Source organism: Macrotis lagotis, chromosome 7 (genome assembly GCF_037893015.1).
Source record: "Macrotis lagotis isolate mMagLag1 chromosome 7, bilby.v1.9.chrom.fasta, whole genome shotgun sequence".
Lineage (NCBI taxonomy): Eukaryota > Metazoa > Chordata > Mammalia > Peramelemorphia > Peramelidae > Macrotis > Macrotis lagotis.
The window spans coordinates 138,372,636-138,390,050 of NC_133664.1; the positions used below are offsets into that span (position 1 = coordinate 138,372,636).

Below are 17,415 nucleotides of genomic sequence, written 5' to 3' on the forward strand. Positions count from 1 at the left end.
AATTACTTCTTTTTGTCACAGGAAAAGAATTCTCATTTGTATAGGAAATTTCATTATGATAAAGTTCAATATTTGTAAATAACATGCAACACTACTACTAGGATAAATCACTTTTACAATGAATCAAACTACAAGTAAATACACTTGAGAATTTTAAGAAAGGAAATATGACTTCCAACTGGGAGGATTGAGGGAAGGCTTCGTGGAAAAGATGCTATTTGAAACAAATCTTAAAGGACAGATAGAATTTTTTTAAGCGTTTTTTTTTTTTTGCAAGGCAAATGGGGTTAAAGTGGCTTGCCCAAGGCCACACAGCTAGGTCATTATTAAGTGTCTGAGACCAGATTTGAACCCAGGTACTCCTGACTCCAGGGCCAGTGCTCTATCCACTGTGCCACCTAGCCGCCCCGACAGATAGAATTTTAATAGGACCAAGTATAAGAATAGAGAAAGCAAAGACCTAGACAACATAGAACCCAATATGCATTCAAAGAATGATGACTAATGCAGTTTCACTAGATTATAGGATAAATGAATGGAAATAATAGGACATAAAGTTGATTGTGTATATAAGTTGAAGTAGACCTTGACTTGACATAATTCGTTATATTGTGGTAAAAAAAAAAAAGACTTCCTAGATTCAGGAAGCTTAGGGAATTCCAGGAATCTTAAACCTAAGACATTAACTGTGTGATAATAGACAAATCACTTAATCTCATTTCAGAAACTCAGTTTCCTCAGCTGTAAAAAAGAGATAGAAAAACATTCCAGAGTAGGGTCAAAGCTCAAATCTAGCCTTGACAATTACTAAATGTGTAATTTGAGGGCAGGTCATTTAATCTCCATTTCAGTTTCCTCCATTGCAAAATGAGATAATTATAGAACCCACCTCTCAAGATTGTCATAAAGATGAAAGGAGATAATCTGTATAAAGGCACAGTGCCTAGAACATAAATATGGATAATAAATGTTTCCTTCCTTCCTGAACAGCTTTGTTTTCACAAAATGACTTAATATATTAATATTAGTTGTCATTACTGCAAAGTGCTCAAAAGTTTTTACTTTATTCATAAAGTAACAGAGAATTTTTGAGTGGTACTGACAACTGGAAGATGGGAGATAGACAGAAGTCTTTTTGTTATCCAAGGGAGCAGAAACAACCATCTCAACTCATTTTGGGGCAGTGACCTGGAAAAGAGGATAAATGCAAGAAAGAATGAAGAGTCAGACTGTCTTCTTAAAGCTTATAGAATATTACATTATTATGGAAATACAGGTGAAAGTAGCACTAGGTCTTGAATCTAAACTGAAAAAAAGATTAAGTACATTAAATTAAACTCATCAAAAGATGGTTGCATGATAATGAATTTTTCAATCAATCAGAGTTATAGAAGGGTTTATGATCATGATAGCATCTGACAAAATTACATATCCTTGAAATATTGAAATATTTATTCCTTGATGCTAAGAGGGACAATATAAGTACAATTTTAAAGAACAGAGCTTTATCAATTAGAAGAGCAAGGAATTGTTTACCTGTCAGATTTATGGAGAGGAGGAGAATTTATAACAAAAGAAGAGATAAAGAACATTACAAAATGCAAAATGGATAATTTCAATTATCCAAAATTGAAAAGTTTTTGCACAAACAAAATCAAAACAACAAATATTAGAAGAAAAGCAGAAATCTGGGAAACAATTTTGACAGTGTTTCTGAAGGCCTCATTCATAAAATACAAAAAGAGCTGAGTCAAATTTATAAGAATACAAGTCATTCCCCAATAACCAGTAAATAAATGGTCAAGTTTGTGACACGCAGTTTTCAGATGAAGAAATTAAAGCTATTTATAGTCATATAAAAATGCTCTAAACCACTGTTGATTAGAGAAATGAACATTAAAACAACTCTTCTGGATCACCTCACACCAATCAGATTGACTAAGATGACAGAAAAGAGAAATGATAAATCTTAGAGGACATGTGGAAAAACTGAGACACCAATACACTGTTGGTAGAATCGTGAACTGATCCAACCATTCTGGAGATCAATTTAAAAACTTTGCCCAAAGGGCAATAAAACTGTGCACATACCCTTTGATCCAGCAATACCACTACCAGGTTTGTTTCCCAAAGAGATCACAAAAAAGGGAAAAAGACTCACAGAAACAAGAATATTCATAGCAGCTCTTTTTGTGGTAGCAAAGAATAGGAAACTGAGGGGATGTTCATCAATTGGGGAAAGACTAAACAAGTTGTGATATATGAATATAATGGAATATTATTGGTCTATAAGAAACTATGAGTAGGAAGATTTCAGAAAAAAACAGGAAAAGACTTACATGAATTGATGCTGAGTAAAGTGAACAGAACTACAAGAACATTATACACCTTAACAGCAACACTGTATGATGACCAACTATGAGAGACTTAAGTCTTCTCAGCAATACAATGATCAAAGAAAATTCTAAAAGACCTGCCATGGAAAATGTCATCCACATCCAGAGAAAGAATTGCAGATCAAATCCTGTTTTATCTTTTTAATTTTGTTTTTATTGTTCCCTTTTGTTCTGATTCTTCTTTCACAGTATGACAAAAATGGAAAATGTGTAACATGATTTTATATATATATATATATATATAGATATATATATATATATATATATATATATATATAGAGAGAGAGAGAGAGAGAGAGAGAGAGAGCCTATATTAGAGTACTTAGTATCCTTTGATGGGGAGAGAAAAAGTCAAGAGGGAGAAAACTTTACAAAAATGAATGCTGAAAATTATCTCTTCATATAATTGGAAAAAAGAACAAACTTCAAATGTTGTTTATATTAATTTCAGAAAGCTAGGAGACACAGTGGATAGAGTGCTAAGCCTGGAGCCAGAAAGACTTCTCTTCCTATGTTCAAATCGGGCCTCAGACACTTACTGACTGTGTGATCCTGGGCAAATCACTCAACCTTGTTTGTCTCAGTTTCCTCATCTGTAAAATGAGCTGGACAAGGAAATGGCAAAACGACTCCAGTACCTTTGCCAAGAAAATGCCACATGAGGTCACAAAGGTTCTGGACCAGACCAAAAAACAACAACAACAATTATAAAGCATCAGTCATTAAAACTGTCTGGTATTGGCTAAGAAATAGAATGGAGGATCAATGGAAAAGATTAGGTGCAAAAGAGATAGCAGTAAACAATTATAGTAATCCGCTGTTTGATAAACCCAGAGTCCAGCTTCTGGGATAAGAAAGTCACTCTTTGATAAAAACTTTGGGGAAAATTGGAAGGTAGTATGACAGAAACTTGGATTAGACCAACATCTCACACCCTATACCAAGATATGATCAAAATGGGTACAATATCTAGACATAAAATACTATATTATAAACAAACTAGGAGATCAAGGAATAGTTTTAACCTGTCAGATCTATGAAAAGGGAAGCAGGTTATGACCAAGGAAGAGATCATTAAAAACAAACCAGATAATTTTGATTACATTAAATTAAAAAGTTTTTACACAAGCAAAACCACTGCAATCAAGATCAAAAGAAATGTAGTAAATTGGGAAACAATTTTTACAATTGCTATTTCTGACAAAGGACCCATTTCTAAAATATACAGATAACAGAGTAAAATTTAGTAAAAAAAAAGCCATTCCCCAACTGACAAATAGTCAAAGGATATGCAGAGACAATTTACAGATGAGGAAATCAAAGCTATCCATAGTCATATGAAAAATTGGTCTAAATCATTACTGATTAGAGAAATGCAAATTAGAGCATCTCTGAGGTATCACCTTGTCCTCTCAGATTGCCCAATATGATCAGAAAGGTCAATGAGCAATGTTGGAAAGGCTGTGGGAAATCTGGGACACTAATGCATTGTTGGTGGAATTGTGAACTGATCCAACCTTTCTGGAGAGCAATTTGGAATGAGGCCCAAAGGGCAATAAAAATGTGCATAACTTTTGATCCAGCAATATCTCTACTAGGTCTATACTCTGAAGAGATCATGAAAAAAGGGTAAAAAGGGTACAAAAATATTCATAGCAGCTCTGTTTGTGGGCAAAGAATTGGAAATTGAGTGAATGTCCATCAATTGGGGAATGGCTTAACAAACTGGTATATGTATGTCATGGAACACTATTTTTCTATTAGAAACCAGGAGGGATGGGAATTCAGAGAAGAATTTGCATGAACCAATGCTGAGCAAAATGAGCAGAACCAGCAGAACCATATACCCTAATAGCAACATTGGGGTGATGCTCAACCTTAATGGACTTGCTCATTCCATCAGTGCAATAATCGGGGACAATTTGGGGGTATCTGTGATGGAAAATACCATCTGTATCCAGAGAAAGAATTGTGGAGTTTAAACAAATACCAAAGACTCTTAGCTTCGATTTTTTTTAAAGTGTCTTATGTACTACATAATTTTGCTATCTCTAATATTTTATTTTCTCCTTAAGGATATGATTTTTTCTCTCAACACAGTCAATTTCAATCAATGTATAGCATGGAAACAATGTAAAGGTTATCAGATTGCCTTCTGTGGAGGATGGGGGGAGGGAAAGGAGGGTAGGGGGGAAAAATTGTAAAATTCTAAACTTTACAAAAAATTATAGGTAGAAAATGCTATTTATATACTTGGAAAGTATTAAACACTTTTTACAAATATTTTCTCATTTGATCCTCACAATAATTTAACCCAAATTTTATAGTTAAAGAAACAAACAAATAAAGGTTAAATAACTAGACCAGGATCATACAACTAAGTGTCTGGGGTTGAATTTGACTTCAGACTCTAGGCCCAGGACCTTGGCACTACCTAGATATCTCTAATGTATAATTTAATTTATTTATAATTATTCAACTAATGTATAATTTAATTGAATAATTTTAACCCACAATTATCCAGTTCTATATCCTAGACAGTTGTGTGGCAGAGACAGAGTTCTGAGCTTGGAGTCAGGAACATATGAATTTAAACCATCTCAGATCATGACTAGTCCCTGGGTAAGGCATGTAATGATTATGTGCCCCAGTGTTCTCATCTATAAAACAGAAATAACAATATCACCAACCTCTCAGGGTTCTAGTGAGGAAAAGGATGAGAAAATATCTTCAGAGCATTTTTCAAACATAAATACTAGAAGATAATAATAATAATTTCAAGTGTATAAACTGCTAAAATACATCCTCAACTCTAGAGACTTGTTTTCAAAAACTATTTAAATAACTATAAAACCATTTAAATCATTTGGTAAAAAAGAAATAGCAAAATTGTACATTTAAAAAATGATGCCATATATAAATTATTACATGCTCTGCTCCTACAGCCCCTCAGATAAAGATAAAAAGACTACTAAATAAACAACAATGATATGAAGTTAGTTATATCACTACGGTTTTTTAAAAGCCAAAACTATTCTACTATTTTTCTTATTAAACAAAGCTCTATTTGATTCTTCCTGCCTACAATTAGTTTTCTGTCCTGATATAAAGTTGACCTCTGAGATTATTGCTCTTGGAAAAAAATATGACATGTAATAAAATTTTGGGCATTTTAGAAAACCTTGTTCAAAGCTTAGTCTGCTAGGTTTTCAGTAAAACATAAAACCATATTAACAAACCTTCTTCATCTAAGCATAGGCTCAGTATGCCACAAGCCCAAACACATGCTGTAGTGTTTAACATCAAAGTTAAAGTGTGAAAGCTGACCTCTGTACTCTATTGGCCTTTTTCTCCCTTCTTTTTAAGGCATTTTTCATTACAAGGTTCTGGAGCCCCTGTAAAGGAACAGAGTTATCTCTGTATAGTCTAAAGCAAAGGATGCTGGGAATTTTCCCATTTTTAACCTCCTTACTTTAATTGGCATTAGGTCAATTCAATGAAAATAGATCAATTCTCTGAAGGGCAAGTAGAGAAGGACAAAAAGGAGAAGAACACAGTTAAAGAAAATATTAGAGAAAAATTTTATTTCTATATAGATAGATATAAAAGAGCACTAAAGCTCTTAATTTTCAGTATATGCTATAATTTCCCCCCAAATAAGGTGTTATAAAAAACAAGATGATTCATTTTCTTTACCACAAAATTTGATCCATAAGTAAAAAATATTGGATTTCAAAAATAGCAAAGTATATTATCAAAGAAGGTACTCTTTAGGGCAATACGCCAGGCAGGGAAAGTTTCAAGAAAAACTGACATTTTAGCATATTTTTTATAACCTAGAAATTGCACTTTGGTCCTACATTTTAGCATATTTTTCTATAACCTGGAAACTGCATCACTGATCTTATTCTAAAGCAAGAATCCTAGACCACCTCTGGGTATTTCTTTCTCAGCCAGGCAGTGCTTATAAAAGCCACGAGGAGATAATGTTCTCAATTTCCCAGAGAGGCCTGTATACATGCGTCACACTTACCATCCCTTAAAAACAACTCTTGGAAGAGAGCAGGCTCTTGGGAGACTATTTGCCTTCTCTATCACAAGAAAAGAACAACAAGGCAAATGAGTGGGGAAGATCTGTAAGCAGTCAAATTGCCGATCTTAAAAAAGGAACAGGAATGGGTAAGGAATTTCTATCTCTTCCTATACAGACCTTTTCAAGAATAAGGAAATAGTTACAGCTTCAGGAAGCTAATAGGCCTTTTCCCATTTGCCCTTTGGCATTGATGAAGCAAAACTATATTGAGGTAGATTAATTTAAATCTCAAAAATGGAAAGTGTCTTTAGTGGTTATTTGACTTTAGGATATACAGAATTCCCAGACAGATGATCATAGAATCTAGGTTTTGAGATCATTTAGATTAAATGCATTAAAAAATAAAAACATTATTTACCCAAGATCATATTCAATGGGATCACAACTCCAAAAATTCTGACTATTATCTCTTGGCCCTTTCTATTCCACCACAAGACACCAGTCTCTGCCTGAATTGGACAATCTTATTGTTAAAAATAAAAAAATAAGGGCCAGCTAGGTGATGCAGTTGATAGAGCACTAGCCCCGGATTCAGGAGGACCCCAGTTCAAATCTGGCCTCAGACACTTAATAATTACCTAGCTGTGTGACCTTGGACGAGTCACTTAATCCCATTTGCCTTGCAAAAAAAAAATCAAAAAAGCAAAATAATAATGATAATAATAATAATAATAAGACACTAGAGTCAGGAAGACTAGAGTTGAAAAACAACTTCATTCACTTACTAGCTGTGTTACCCTAGACAAGTCCTGTTTGGTTGAGTTTTCTCATCTGTAAAATGAACTGGAGAAGGAAATTGCAAACCACTCCAATATCTTTGCCAAGAAAATTCCAAATGGGATAACAAAGAGTCAGATATGACTTGAAACAACTCAACAACCACAAAGGTGGCTCAGTGGATATAGCACCAGGACCTGGAGCCAGGAAGACCTAAACTTAAATTCAAGTCACTTAATCTCTGTTTTCTTTAATCCACCAAAAAAGGAAATAATAAACCAATCAAGTATTTCTGCCCAGGAAACTCCCTTGGAGAGCACAGGAATACTGTGATTCACACAGATCATGGAGAAACAGGACTGAACAACCACACTGTTAAAAAGCTATTCTAAAGCCTAGGATAATGGCTAGGGTGCTTAATAAATATTGTGGATGGACTGGATTAAAATCTGCCTTCCAAAAATTTCTACCTTTTGATCCTATTCTTTCTAACAACAAAGAATTAAATAACATTCTTATTTTAGAAGATAGCCCTTCAAATATTTGGTTTTTTGTTGTTGTTGTTTTTGTTTTTAAGTTTTTTGCTAGGCAAATGGGGTTAAGTGGCTTGCCCAAGGCCACACAGCTAGGTAATTATTAAGTGTCTGAGACGTATTTGAACTCAGGTACTCCTGACTTCGGGGCCAGTGCTCTATCCACTGCACCACCTAGCCACCTCTTGCTCTTCAAATATTTGAAAACCATTATCATGTTCTCTTCCCTCTTTGGATTGTCCAAGCTAATCGTCTTCAATTCATTCAATCACTTCTCTGTTATATAGTTTCAAGATGATGAAATTCACTTTCAAATCTGTTTTGTTTTGTTGTTTTATAACTGGTTCCTCTTTTTTTTTCCACAAAGAAATGCTGAGGGGAGGTGAATTTCTCTCAACCATTACCTTCTTACCTCAGGTATCTGCTTCCACATACAGGTTAAACTAGTCCTGGGTTAAACTTAGTACAGCATCATACACAAATAACTATGCACCCTCTTAAGTTTCTATTTTAGTGCTTGTTATCCCAGAAGTGAAGGAGCCACACACAAACTGTCAGAGTTATTTAGTGAAAAGGGTTTTTAAGTCGTTAGAAGAGGTATATTATAGCTCATTATGTATGCCATATAAATATATATATACATATATATATATATATATATATATATATATGCTTTCCACATTAACAACACTATGAAATAAGTAGTACAAATGGGTAGTTGCTACCTACTTTTCATAGCCTAGAAAGAACTGCACTGAGGGGCGAAAACTTAGGTCTTTGATTCAAAAACTCTCTCCGGATCTGTATATACTTCCAGAACTCCGAGCTCCCGCATTATTTTTTTTCTCTTAGATATGAGAAAATCATTTACTCCAGTCCATCCTCAGTTCAGTTGCCAAATTAATCTTCTTAAAGCGCAGATTCAACCATACCATCTCCCTATTCAATAAATTCCAATGACCAATAATTGTCTGAGGCAGGACTCTTAATCCCTCCCTCTACTTACTATTATACCTAGCTACCTAAAGGCAAGCTCTTTTTGGATTTGGAAACTAATCCTCCGGGAGGTTCAGTGATTTGAGTAATTCCACCGTGTCACAAAGATAGCAAGTGGCAAAGTCAGAATTCAAATCAGGTGCTCTGAATCCAATCCAATCCAATCCAATGCGCTGTTCTATTATACCCATGATCGATCAGCTCACTTCCGAAAACCTGGTGAATATGAATAAGCAGGTAGTATAAATGGGTTGCTGTTATCTACTTTTTTTAGATGAGGTCAGCCTAGAAAGAACTAATGGAAGAGCTCTAGAAAACAAAAGCCCTAACTAGTTCTAATTGAAAGTAGTTGCAAGACTGCAACACACACACACACACACACACACAAAGACATGAATCTATTATTCAATAAGAATTTACTCATGACTTTAGGCACTGTGCTTAGGATCTCTGAATAAAAATACAAAAATAAAAATAAAAAATAGTCGTGTCCTCAAGAAATTTACATTCCAAGTTTGCATTAAGTAACAAACAAACTAATTTTAGAGTTTAATATAACACATAGAGATGCGTGTCTGAGATCTGCTGGGGCAGACCAAAATTCTCTTGTAATACAATAATTTCAGAAGTCCCAGAATTTGTAAAAGAAAAAAAAAATAGTCGTGGAGATGGAAACTGCAATCCACTTCGAGCCAGATTTTTCAGCACTTTCTAAAACACTTCTCATTGTTTTGGTGTGAAATGTTGGCAAGGTGTTTCCGTCAGTTTTGGGGGGGCTTGCTGGTGAGATGTTTTCCATTTTCTGCCAGCATCGCCGAGGCTGAGAGGCGAGGGTCTGGCCCCATGTGTTTTGCCCGCGGGGTCCCGTGCGAAGCCCCAGGCCCTGTGCAGAGCTGGTCCTCGGTCAGTCTCCTGCCCAGGACTGCCTTCCGCCCATGAAGTCCCCGGGCCGGGCTTGGAAACACCAAGTCTGGACGCGCGTCGCCCAGCGCTTCTCGGCGGCTGAGGGAAGCGGAGGGGAGCTGAGCGAGTTCTCGAGGCTGCCGGCGCCGGCCCCCCGCGCCGCCCTCCGTCCTGTTCCTCCCGCGTGGGCTCGGGCGCCCCGGGAGACGCCGCCAGCCCGCCCCACAGGGGCCGACGCGCCCCGCCGGCCCGGCCCGGCCAGGCCCGGGTCCAGCCCGCCCCACAGGGGGCGACGCGCCCCGCCGGCCCGGCCCGGGTCCAGCCCGCCCCACAGGGGGCGACGCGCCCCGCCGGCCCGGCCCGGCCCGGCCCGGGTCCAGCCCGCCCCACAGGGGCTGAGGCGCCCCGCCGGCCCGGCCCGGGTCCAGCCCGCCCCACAGGGGCCGAGGCGCCCCGCCGGCCCGGCCCGGCCCGGGTCCAGCCCGCCCCACAGGGGCTGAGGCGCCCCGCCGGCCCGGGTCCAGTCCGTCCCACAGGGGCCGACGCGCCCCGCCGGCCCGGGTCCAGTCCGTCCCACAGGGGCCGACGCGCCCCGCCGGCCCGGCCCGGGTCCAGCCGCGGCTCCCGGGCCCAGGTCCCCTCGGGCGGGACGCGGCGCCCGGAGGCCGGAGCTCCCTGGCCAGGCTCTCTGGGGGCTCCGGGCCCCTCCTCCAGACTCCCGGCGGGGACGGTGGTGGCCGCCTGTGGGGCGGGACGCGGGGGGGAGGCGGCCCGGCGTGGCCCACGCGCGCCCGAGCCCGCTCCCGGCCCGGGGCGGTCCCCACGCGCGACTCCGTACCCTCGGCGGCGGGGGCGCCCCCGCCCCGCGCGCCGCCATCCCCTCCCCCCTCGGCCCGCGGGGCAGCGGCGCGAGTTGCACCGAGCCGGGCCCCGGCCGGCTACCTGAGCTCAGGTTGTCGTTGATCCGCAGGGGCACCCTCAGGATGTAGACGAGGAAGAGCATGATGAAGAACCACACGGTCCAGAGGTAGGTCCAGGACCACACGATGCAGGACTTGAGCTGCTCCAGCAGCCCCGGCCCCGCTTCAGCCATGTTTGCTGCCTCGCGCACCGGGGCGCTTTTTTTTTTTTAAAGTCAAGAGTTGCGCCGGGCTGCAGCTCCCGCCGCCGCCTCTCCGCGCGGGCCGCCCGCAGGACGCATGGGCCGGCCCGGGCCCGGCCTGCCCGGCCACAGCGCGGCGAGCCGCCCAGCCACAGCGCGGGCGCCCGGGCTCGGCCTCGGCCCCGGCCCCGGCCCCGCCGGCTCCCCCCGGCCCGGACTTTCTCCTCCCCTCCCCCGCCCGCCCGCCGAGGTCAGCCCGCCGCGGCCGTGCCCCCGCCCCCGCCCCGCTCTCCGTAATAGTTAGGATCCCGGACCCGCCGAGCCCCGGGTGCCGCCTCTTAAAGGAGAACCTGCGGCCGCCGGGACAGGCGGCCCGAGCCCGCGGCCCGAGCGAGCCCCCGCGGCCCGAGCGAGCCCCCGCGGCCCGAGCGAGCCCCCGCGGGAGCGGACCGGGAGCGGACCGGGAGCCGAGCGGGAGCGGACCGGGAGCGGAGCGGGCTCCAGGAGCGGCCCGCGCGTGTGGGACCGTCCGGCCCTGCCGGGCACGGCGGCGCGTCCAGTCTGGGAGCCAGCTACGCGGCAGCCGAGGCCAGCACTCGTACTGGACAGACACACACAGACAGACAGATCGATAGACAGACAGATAGACAGATCGATAGACAGACAGATCGATAGACAGACAGATAGACGTACAGATCGATAGACAGATAGACAGATCGATAGAGATAGACAGACAGATCAATAGACAGATAGACAGACAGAAAGATCGATAGACAGATAGACAGATAGATAGACAGATAGATCGATAGACAGACAGATAGATAGATCGATAGACAGATCGATAGACAGATAGACAGATCGATAGACAGACAGATAGACAGATCGATAGACAGATCAATAGACAGACAGACAGACAGATCGATAGACAGAAAGATAGAGCAATAGACAGATCGATAGACAGACAGAAAGATAGACAGATCAATAGACAGACAGATAGACAGATCGATAGACAGAAAGATCGATAGACAGAAAGATAGATCAATAGACAGATAGACAGACAGATCGATAGACAGACAGAAAGATCGATAGACAGACAGATCGATAGACAGATCGATAGATGATACATAGATAGATAGATCAATAGATAGATACATCGATAGATACATAGATAGATAGATAGATAGATAGATAGATAGATAGATAGATAGATAGATAGATATGGGGGCTATTATAGATATATAGGCAGGTCATCCCAAAAAGCATAAAATAAATAGGTTTGCAAAGGAAGTCAATTATATAGAAAAGCAGTGATCAATGTATAGAAATTTAAAATGTTTAAATATCCATATATATATGGGATGCTTATATGCAAATACATCTGTGTATGTAGAGAGACACACTGGGCTAGAAAAAGCATAAAATACATGGTTACGAAGGAAGTCCCCTCAATATTTGTGTGTGTGTGTGTGTGTATCTATATATTGAATATATGTTTTAGGAAAATCTCCATCTATGTAACTCATCCTTGCATATAGGCAATATTTCAAAAGACATAAGTACTTAGGATTATAAAGGAAACTAATTGTATAGAAATACAGTGATCAACACAGGGATATTTCAAAGATATAAAATAGATGATCAAAAGAGAAACCAATTATATAGACAACACAGGGATGTTCCAAAGGTATAGAATATATGATTAAAAGAGAAACCAATTATACAGAAATAGAGTGATCAATATATTTAAGTGTATAATATTCTGTTGGGATACTATATATATATATATATATATATATATATATATGTCTTTTGACCTATATCTGGTATGATTGCTTCTTGGCCAAGAAGACCAAAATGACATCACTATGTTTGAGACACATTACAGTGTGTCTGGTATATGCAGATATGCATAACTATTTACACATATATGGTTACAGGCACACATGTAAAGGGTGTCCCAAAAGTGTAATACACATCTTGCATATAACTAGCTCTTTTTTCCCCAAATTATACATTTATTTTATAGTATCCCTTATACCAGCAATTTCCAAAGTTAGCCTACCTCATAAGTCACTAGAATTAACCAACTTTCACTGAAATCTTAAACTAAAAAAATGCAGCATTACTGTATTGGAGGCAATCTGGCATAAATAAATCTTCAAACTCAGCCAGTTAGGAGCCATCTATCACTTACCATTATTTATTTATTTTTTTCATGCAACTTTTTTGGTACTCCTGCCTCCCTTCCCCTCCCCCAAAAAACTAATATTATTAGTTTTTCTTTTGCTTTATACATTAACAGACCAGACATACTCAAATCTTCCTTCCTAGGTCAAAGTGGCCTTTTTTACAATACAAGTACCTCCTTGTGACAATTTGGCTCATTAGGCTATAAGCCTGCTACTTATATCCATTAAGCCAATTATGAGCTTTCCCTTATGCCTGTGAGTGAAACTGTGGATAATGAACTAAGTCAAAGAGTTGAGTGTAAATCCCACTTCTGTCATCTAAAAGCTGTATGACCCTGGGCAAATCACTGAACTTTTCTTTGCTGCAGTGACTTCCTTTGTAAAATGGAGATTATAAGTTTATTTTAACAATATAATTTTAATAGAATCTACCTCCCAGGATCATTGTAAGAGTCAAATAAGATAAAATTTCCAAATAGCTAACATGCTATGTAAATACTAGCTATCATAACTATTATTCTGTATCCTGCCTTATTAAAACATTGCTACCTATATCTACTGATACTTTAAAAATCTTGGTCTTTTAAGTTGTCATCCTAAACCCTTATGGCTCTTCTTTAGATTTTGAAAGCTTAAAATTATTGAAAGAAGATTGCCTCAAACAAAATGAGGTCTGGGAAAGACTTTAATTATGAAAGGCCAAAGTCATTCACTGATTCTGGGACCAGAGACTGTCTTGACTGGTGTCTTGCCGGTGGGTTTTGAAGACTCTGGAAGTGAAAGTGGGGTTGATAACTTTGCATAGCTTGCTTCACTTAAATCCAATTCATTCAACAGTCAAGACAGCACTCTCCTGGTGTCATTGGTCTTCAAGAATGAAGTAGAAGGGGAAGCACAGTGGATAGAGCACCAGCCCTAGAGTCAGGAGGACCTGAGGTTCAAATCTGTCTCAGACACTTGCACTTACTAGCTGTGTGACCCTGAGCAAGTCACTTAACTACCACTGCCTTGAAAAGAGAGACAAAATGAAGGATAAATACCCTCATCACTTCTTCCATTTCTTACCATTTCTTCCAACTAATATTCAAGATGTTAAGTCATTTATAATTTCAGGGGAATATGTCATTTTCAATATTATTCAATTTATTTCTTATTTATTTTGCTATAATAAAATAGTCTATGCTTTCCTCTTGACTCAAGCTTATGTTCTTAGTAGTTTAATGAATCTGTGATCTCATCAAGATGGATATTCCTTACAACTGTGACTTTTAGATAGATAAAGCTCCCTATGTTCAAAGGCAAGTTTTAACCACTAGAAATAACAATATATTCAAAAAATATATTCAAAAACACCTTGTCAATGTACAATTGTGAAAAAAAAAGAAAAGAATGTAGAATTAAAAGAAGAGGTAGGTTAGTTATTGAGAGAAATAACAAATGGATAGTCATTTATGGGCACCCCTGGAACCCATAAAATGTTTGGGGGCGGGGGTTAAGCCTAGAAGAAGGCCTATAGCACAGTGGATAGATCCTGTGGAGGAAATCTTTAGAAAAATCATGGACAAGAATTCCACAGGATGAAAAGTTGTATCCCTTGTACCAGAAAGACATCTAGGTGGCAGAGTGAATAGTCAGGAACACTATTCTTCCTGAGTTCAAATGTGATCTCAGATACTTACTAGCTTGTGAGCAAGTCACATAACCCTGTTTGCCTCAGTATCTACATCTGTAAAATGAACTGGAGAAAGAAATGCAAACCATTCCAATATCTTTGCCAAGAAAACTCCAAATGAAGTCACAAAGAGTAGAAAATGCCTGAAACAAATCAACAACATAAAAAGTTCCTGGCAATCAGTTGATCAATCAACTAGTGTTTCTTAAGCACCTACTATGTGTTAAATGGGTAGCTGTTTCTCAGAGTAATTGCCTACTCCCTCCAGAGAAGATGAAAAATACATGGTTCTTTCTAGACCCTGTAACTGGAATAAGTATACATTAACTCCTTTAAGGAGGATCCATTGGAGAGCAAGTCTATTGGCAGTAGTCCTGAAAATTCCAGACCCAATAGTGTATATTAAAGTTGCTGCAGTTAAAAATCTTGAAATTGAATCCTGGGATGGAGCTACCTCCACTTCTCAAGACAATGCTCTTAGATGAGTGTTTCACAGGGCCCAAAGCCTTTACTTTGAAAAAAAAAATAGTCTTCAAAGCAGGTCTGGGTCACCTGCATTCCCAAGCTAGGAATAATGGAATAGGACCCCAGTTCTATTTTGTTGGTTTTCGGAATGTGATTAAGAGGGACAACTTCTTAATCTTATCCTGTTAGAGGTGAAATTCTTGAACTAGTGCAAGATGAACCAGGGCAAAAACATTTACCAAGAGTGTTTCATTAATCTAGAACAAAAGTTGGCCATTCAGAGATGGTCAGATACCACTGTAGTTCCCACCACAAACAATTCCAACTACTAATCCCATGGTGACCTGCCAGGCAGGAAATCAAAGTCTTTGGTTGCAGAGCTGAGTAGAAAAATTCATTCACCTTACTAGTGACTAGACCATTGAAAGACAGGATAGCTATACTGTGTTGTCACCAGAAAATCACCTATTGGGGCTTTGTCTAGCATTTGCAATGGTATCTCGATGACATGGGAGGGAACCATCCAAAAGGCCAAGGACTCCCACAGTCATGATCTTCTTTGATTACAAAGAACAGCAACAACAAATGTGTTAAGCACTGGGCATACAAAAAATAATAGGAGATCTTACATTAATTTAATTATCAAACAATCAAAACGCATTCATCATTTGTTTTCATGATTACTGAACTGAAGATACTCAAAAGTTATATCTTTTGCCTCTGTATCCTCAGTCCTTAGAACCCTGCATGCTATCACCTCCGTGATGTCCTGGACCTCTTCAAGAACCAAGGATAAACAATCTCTGTAAGGAGGAGGAAGAGGAGCTGACCCATTAGGAACTCACCTGGGACTGGCGAGTTGGCCAACACAGCTCCTTCCTCACCTTTCCTTCCTTCTTCCCCTTGCCTTCCCTTCCTTCTGTCCACATAGGGTATCATGCTCTGTCTAAAGGAATGTACATTTTGATTGATGAAACCTGGCAAGATATCCTAGGGTTGACCAGCTTCAAATTCACTCTAGTTCTCATTGACTGTTCAATAATACATCCCAGACCAAGCCCTATTTGTAATTTGGGGGGCCCTACTGGCTCAGAGTGGGTATGGATAGCAATTGTTCCTATTTTGACCAGAAATCCTGAGGGTCTTCCCCTCTCAGATTATTTTTTTTTACTAATAAAAGAGATAATTCTTTGTTTCATCTCTCTCTAACCTAACCTTAAACTCTGAATGGGTTTTGCCTCAAACTGAGACCTTAGTTTAAAAAGCCAAGGCCTCACACAGCATCCAGGACCATCTTCATGTCATGGCATCATCTCCCAAACAATAGGTGTTTAAGAAATGATAGTCAAAAACCATCCTCCACTTGGTAAATGGTCAAAGGATATGAACAGTCAGTTTTTGGATGAAATCAAAGCTCTGTAGGCATATGAAGAAGTCCTTCAAATCACTTTTGATTAGAGAAATGCAACTTAAAACAACTCTTGAGGTACCACCCCACACCTATTAGATTGCTTAATAGGACAAAAAAGAAAAACAATAAACATCGGAGAGAATGTGGAAAAATTGAGACACTAATGCACAGTTGGTGGAGTTGTAAACTGATCTGACCACTCTGGAGAGCATTTGGAACTCTGCCCAAAGGGAAAACCAAAAATGCATACTCTTTGATCCAGCAGTTTTGAATCCCAAAGAAATCGTTTAAAAAGGGGGAAAGAACCTCCATGTGCAAAAATATTTATAGCAGCCCTTTTCATGTTGGCAAAATATTAGAAACTGAGGTGATGCCCATCAATTGGGAAATGGTTGAATAAACTGTAGTGTGTAAATTTGATGGAACACTAGTGTGCAATAAGAAATGATGAAAAAACAGATTTTGGAAAAATCTGGAAAGATTTGTATGAATTGATGCAAAGTAAAATAAGGAACCAGGAAAAGAATGTACACAGTATCAGTGACATTGTGTGAAGATCACCTGTGAATGACCCAGCTCTTCTCAGTAATACAAGGATCCAAACATGAACAAAGGATCCACTAAGGAAAATACTATCCATATCCAGACAAAGGACTGATGGATTCTGAATTTAGATTGAAGCATATTTTCTTCTATTACTTTACTCTTTTTCAGGGTTGTTTTCCCTTTTGTTTTATTCTTCCACAACTGAAATACATACAGAAATATGTTATACATTATAGCGCATGTATAAACTATATCAAACTACCTATCATTTTCAGAAGAGGGGAGGGGAGGAGGGGGAGAAAAATTTGAAACTCAACATTTTATAAAAATGAATGAAAATTCTTTATAATATGTAATTTAAATACTATTCAAATTTTTAAAAAATTTTAAAA

General features: G+C 39.7%; 1 protein-coding gene across 1 annotated transcript in view; it reads right to left on the reverse strand.

Moving 5' to 3' along the window:
* Positions 1 to 10,834, reverse strand: part of ST7 (suppression of tumorigenicity 7) — a 304,640-nt gene extending 293,806 nt beyond the window's left edge. The window contains exon 1 of the mRNA XM_074193849.1: positions 10,581 to 10,834. Coding sequence (XP_074049950.1) covers positions 10,581 to 10,731 — 151 coding nt within the window. The 5' untranslated portion in view covers positions 10,732 to 10,834. The remainder of the gene's footprint in view (positions 1 to 10,580) is intronic.
* Between the last annotated feature and the right edge of the window lie 6,581 nt (positions 10,835 to 17,415).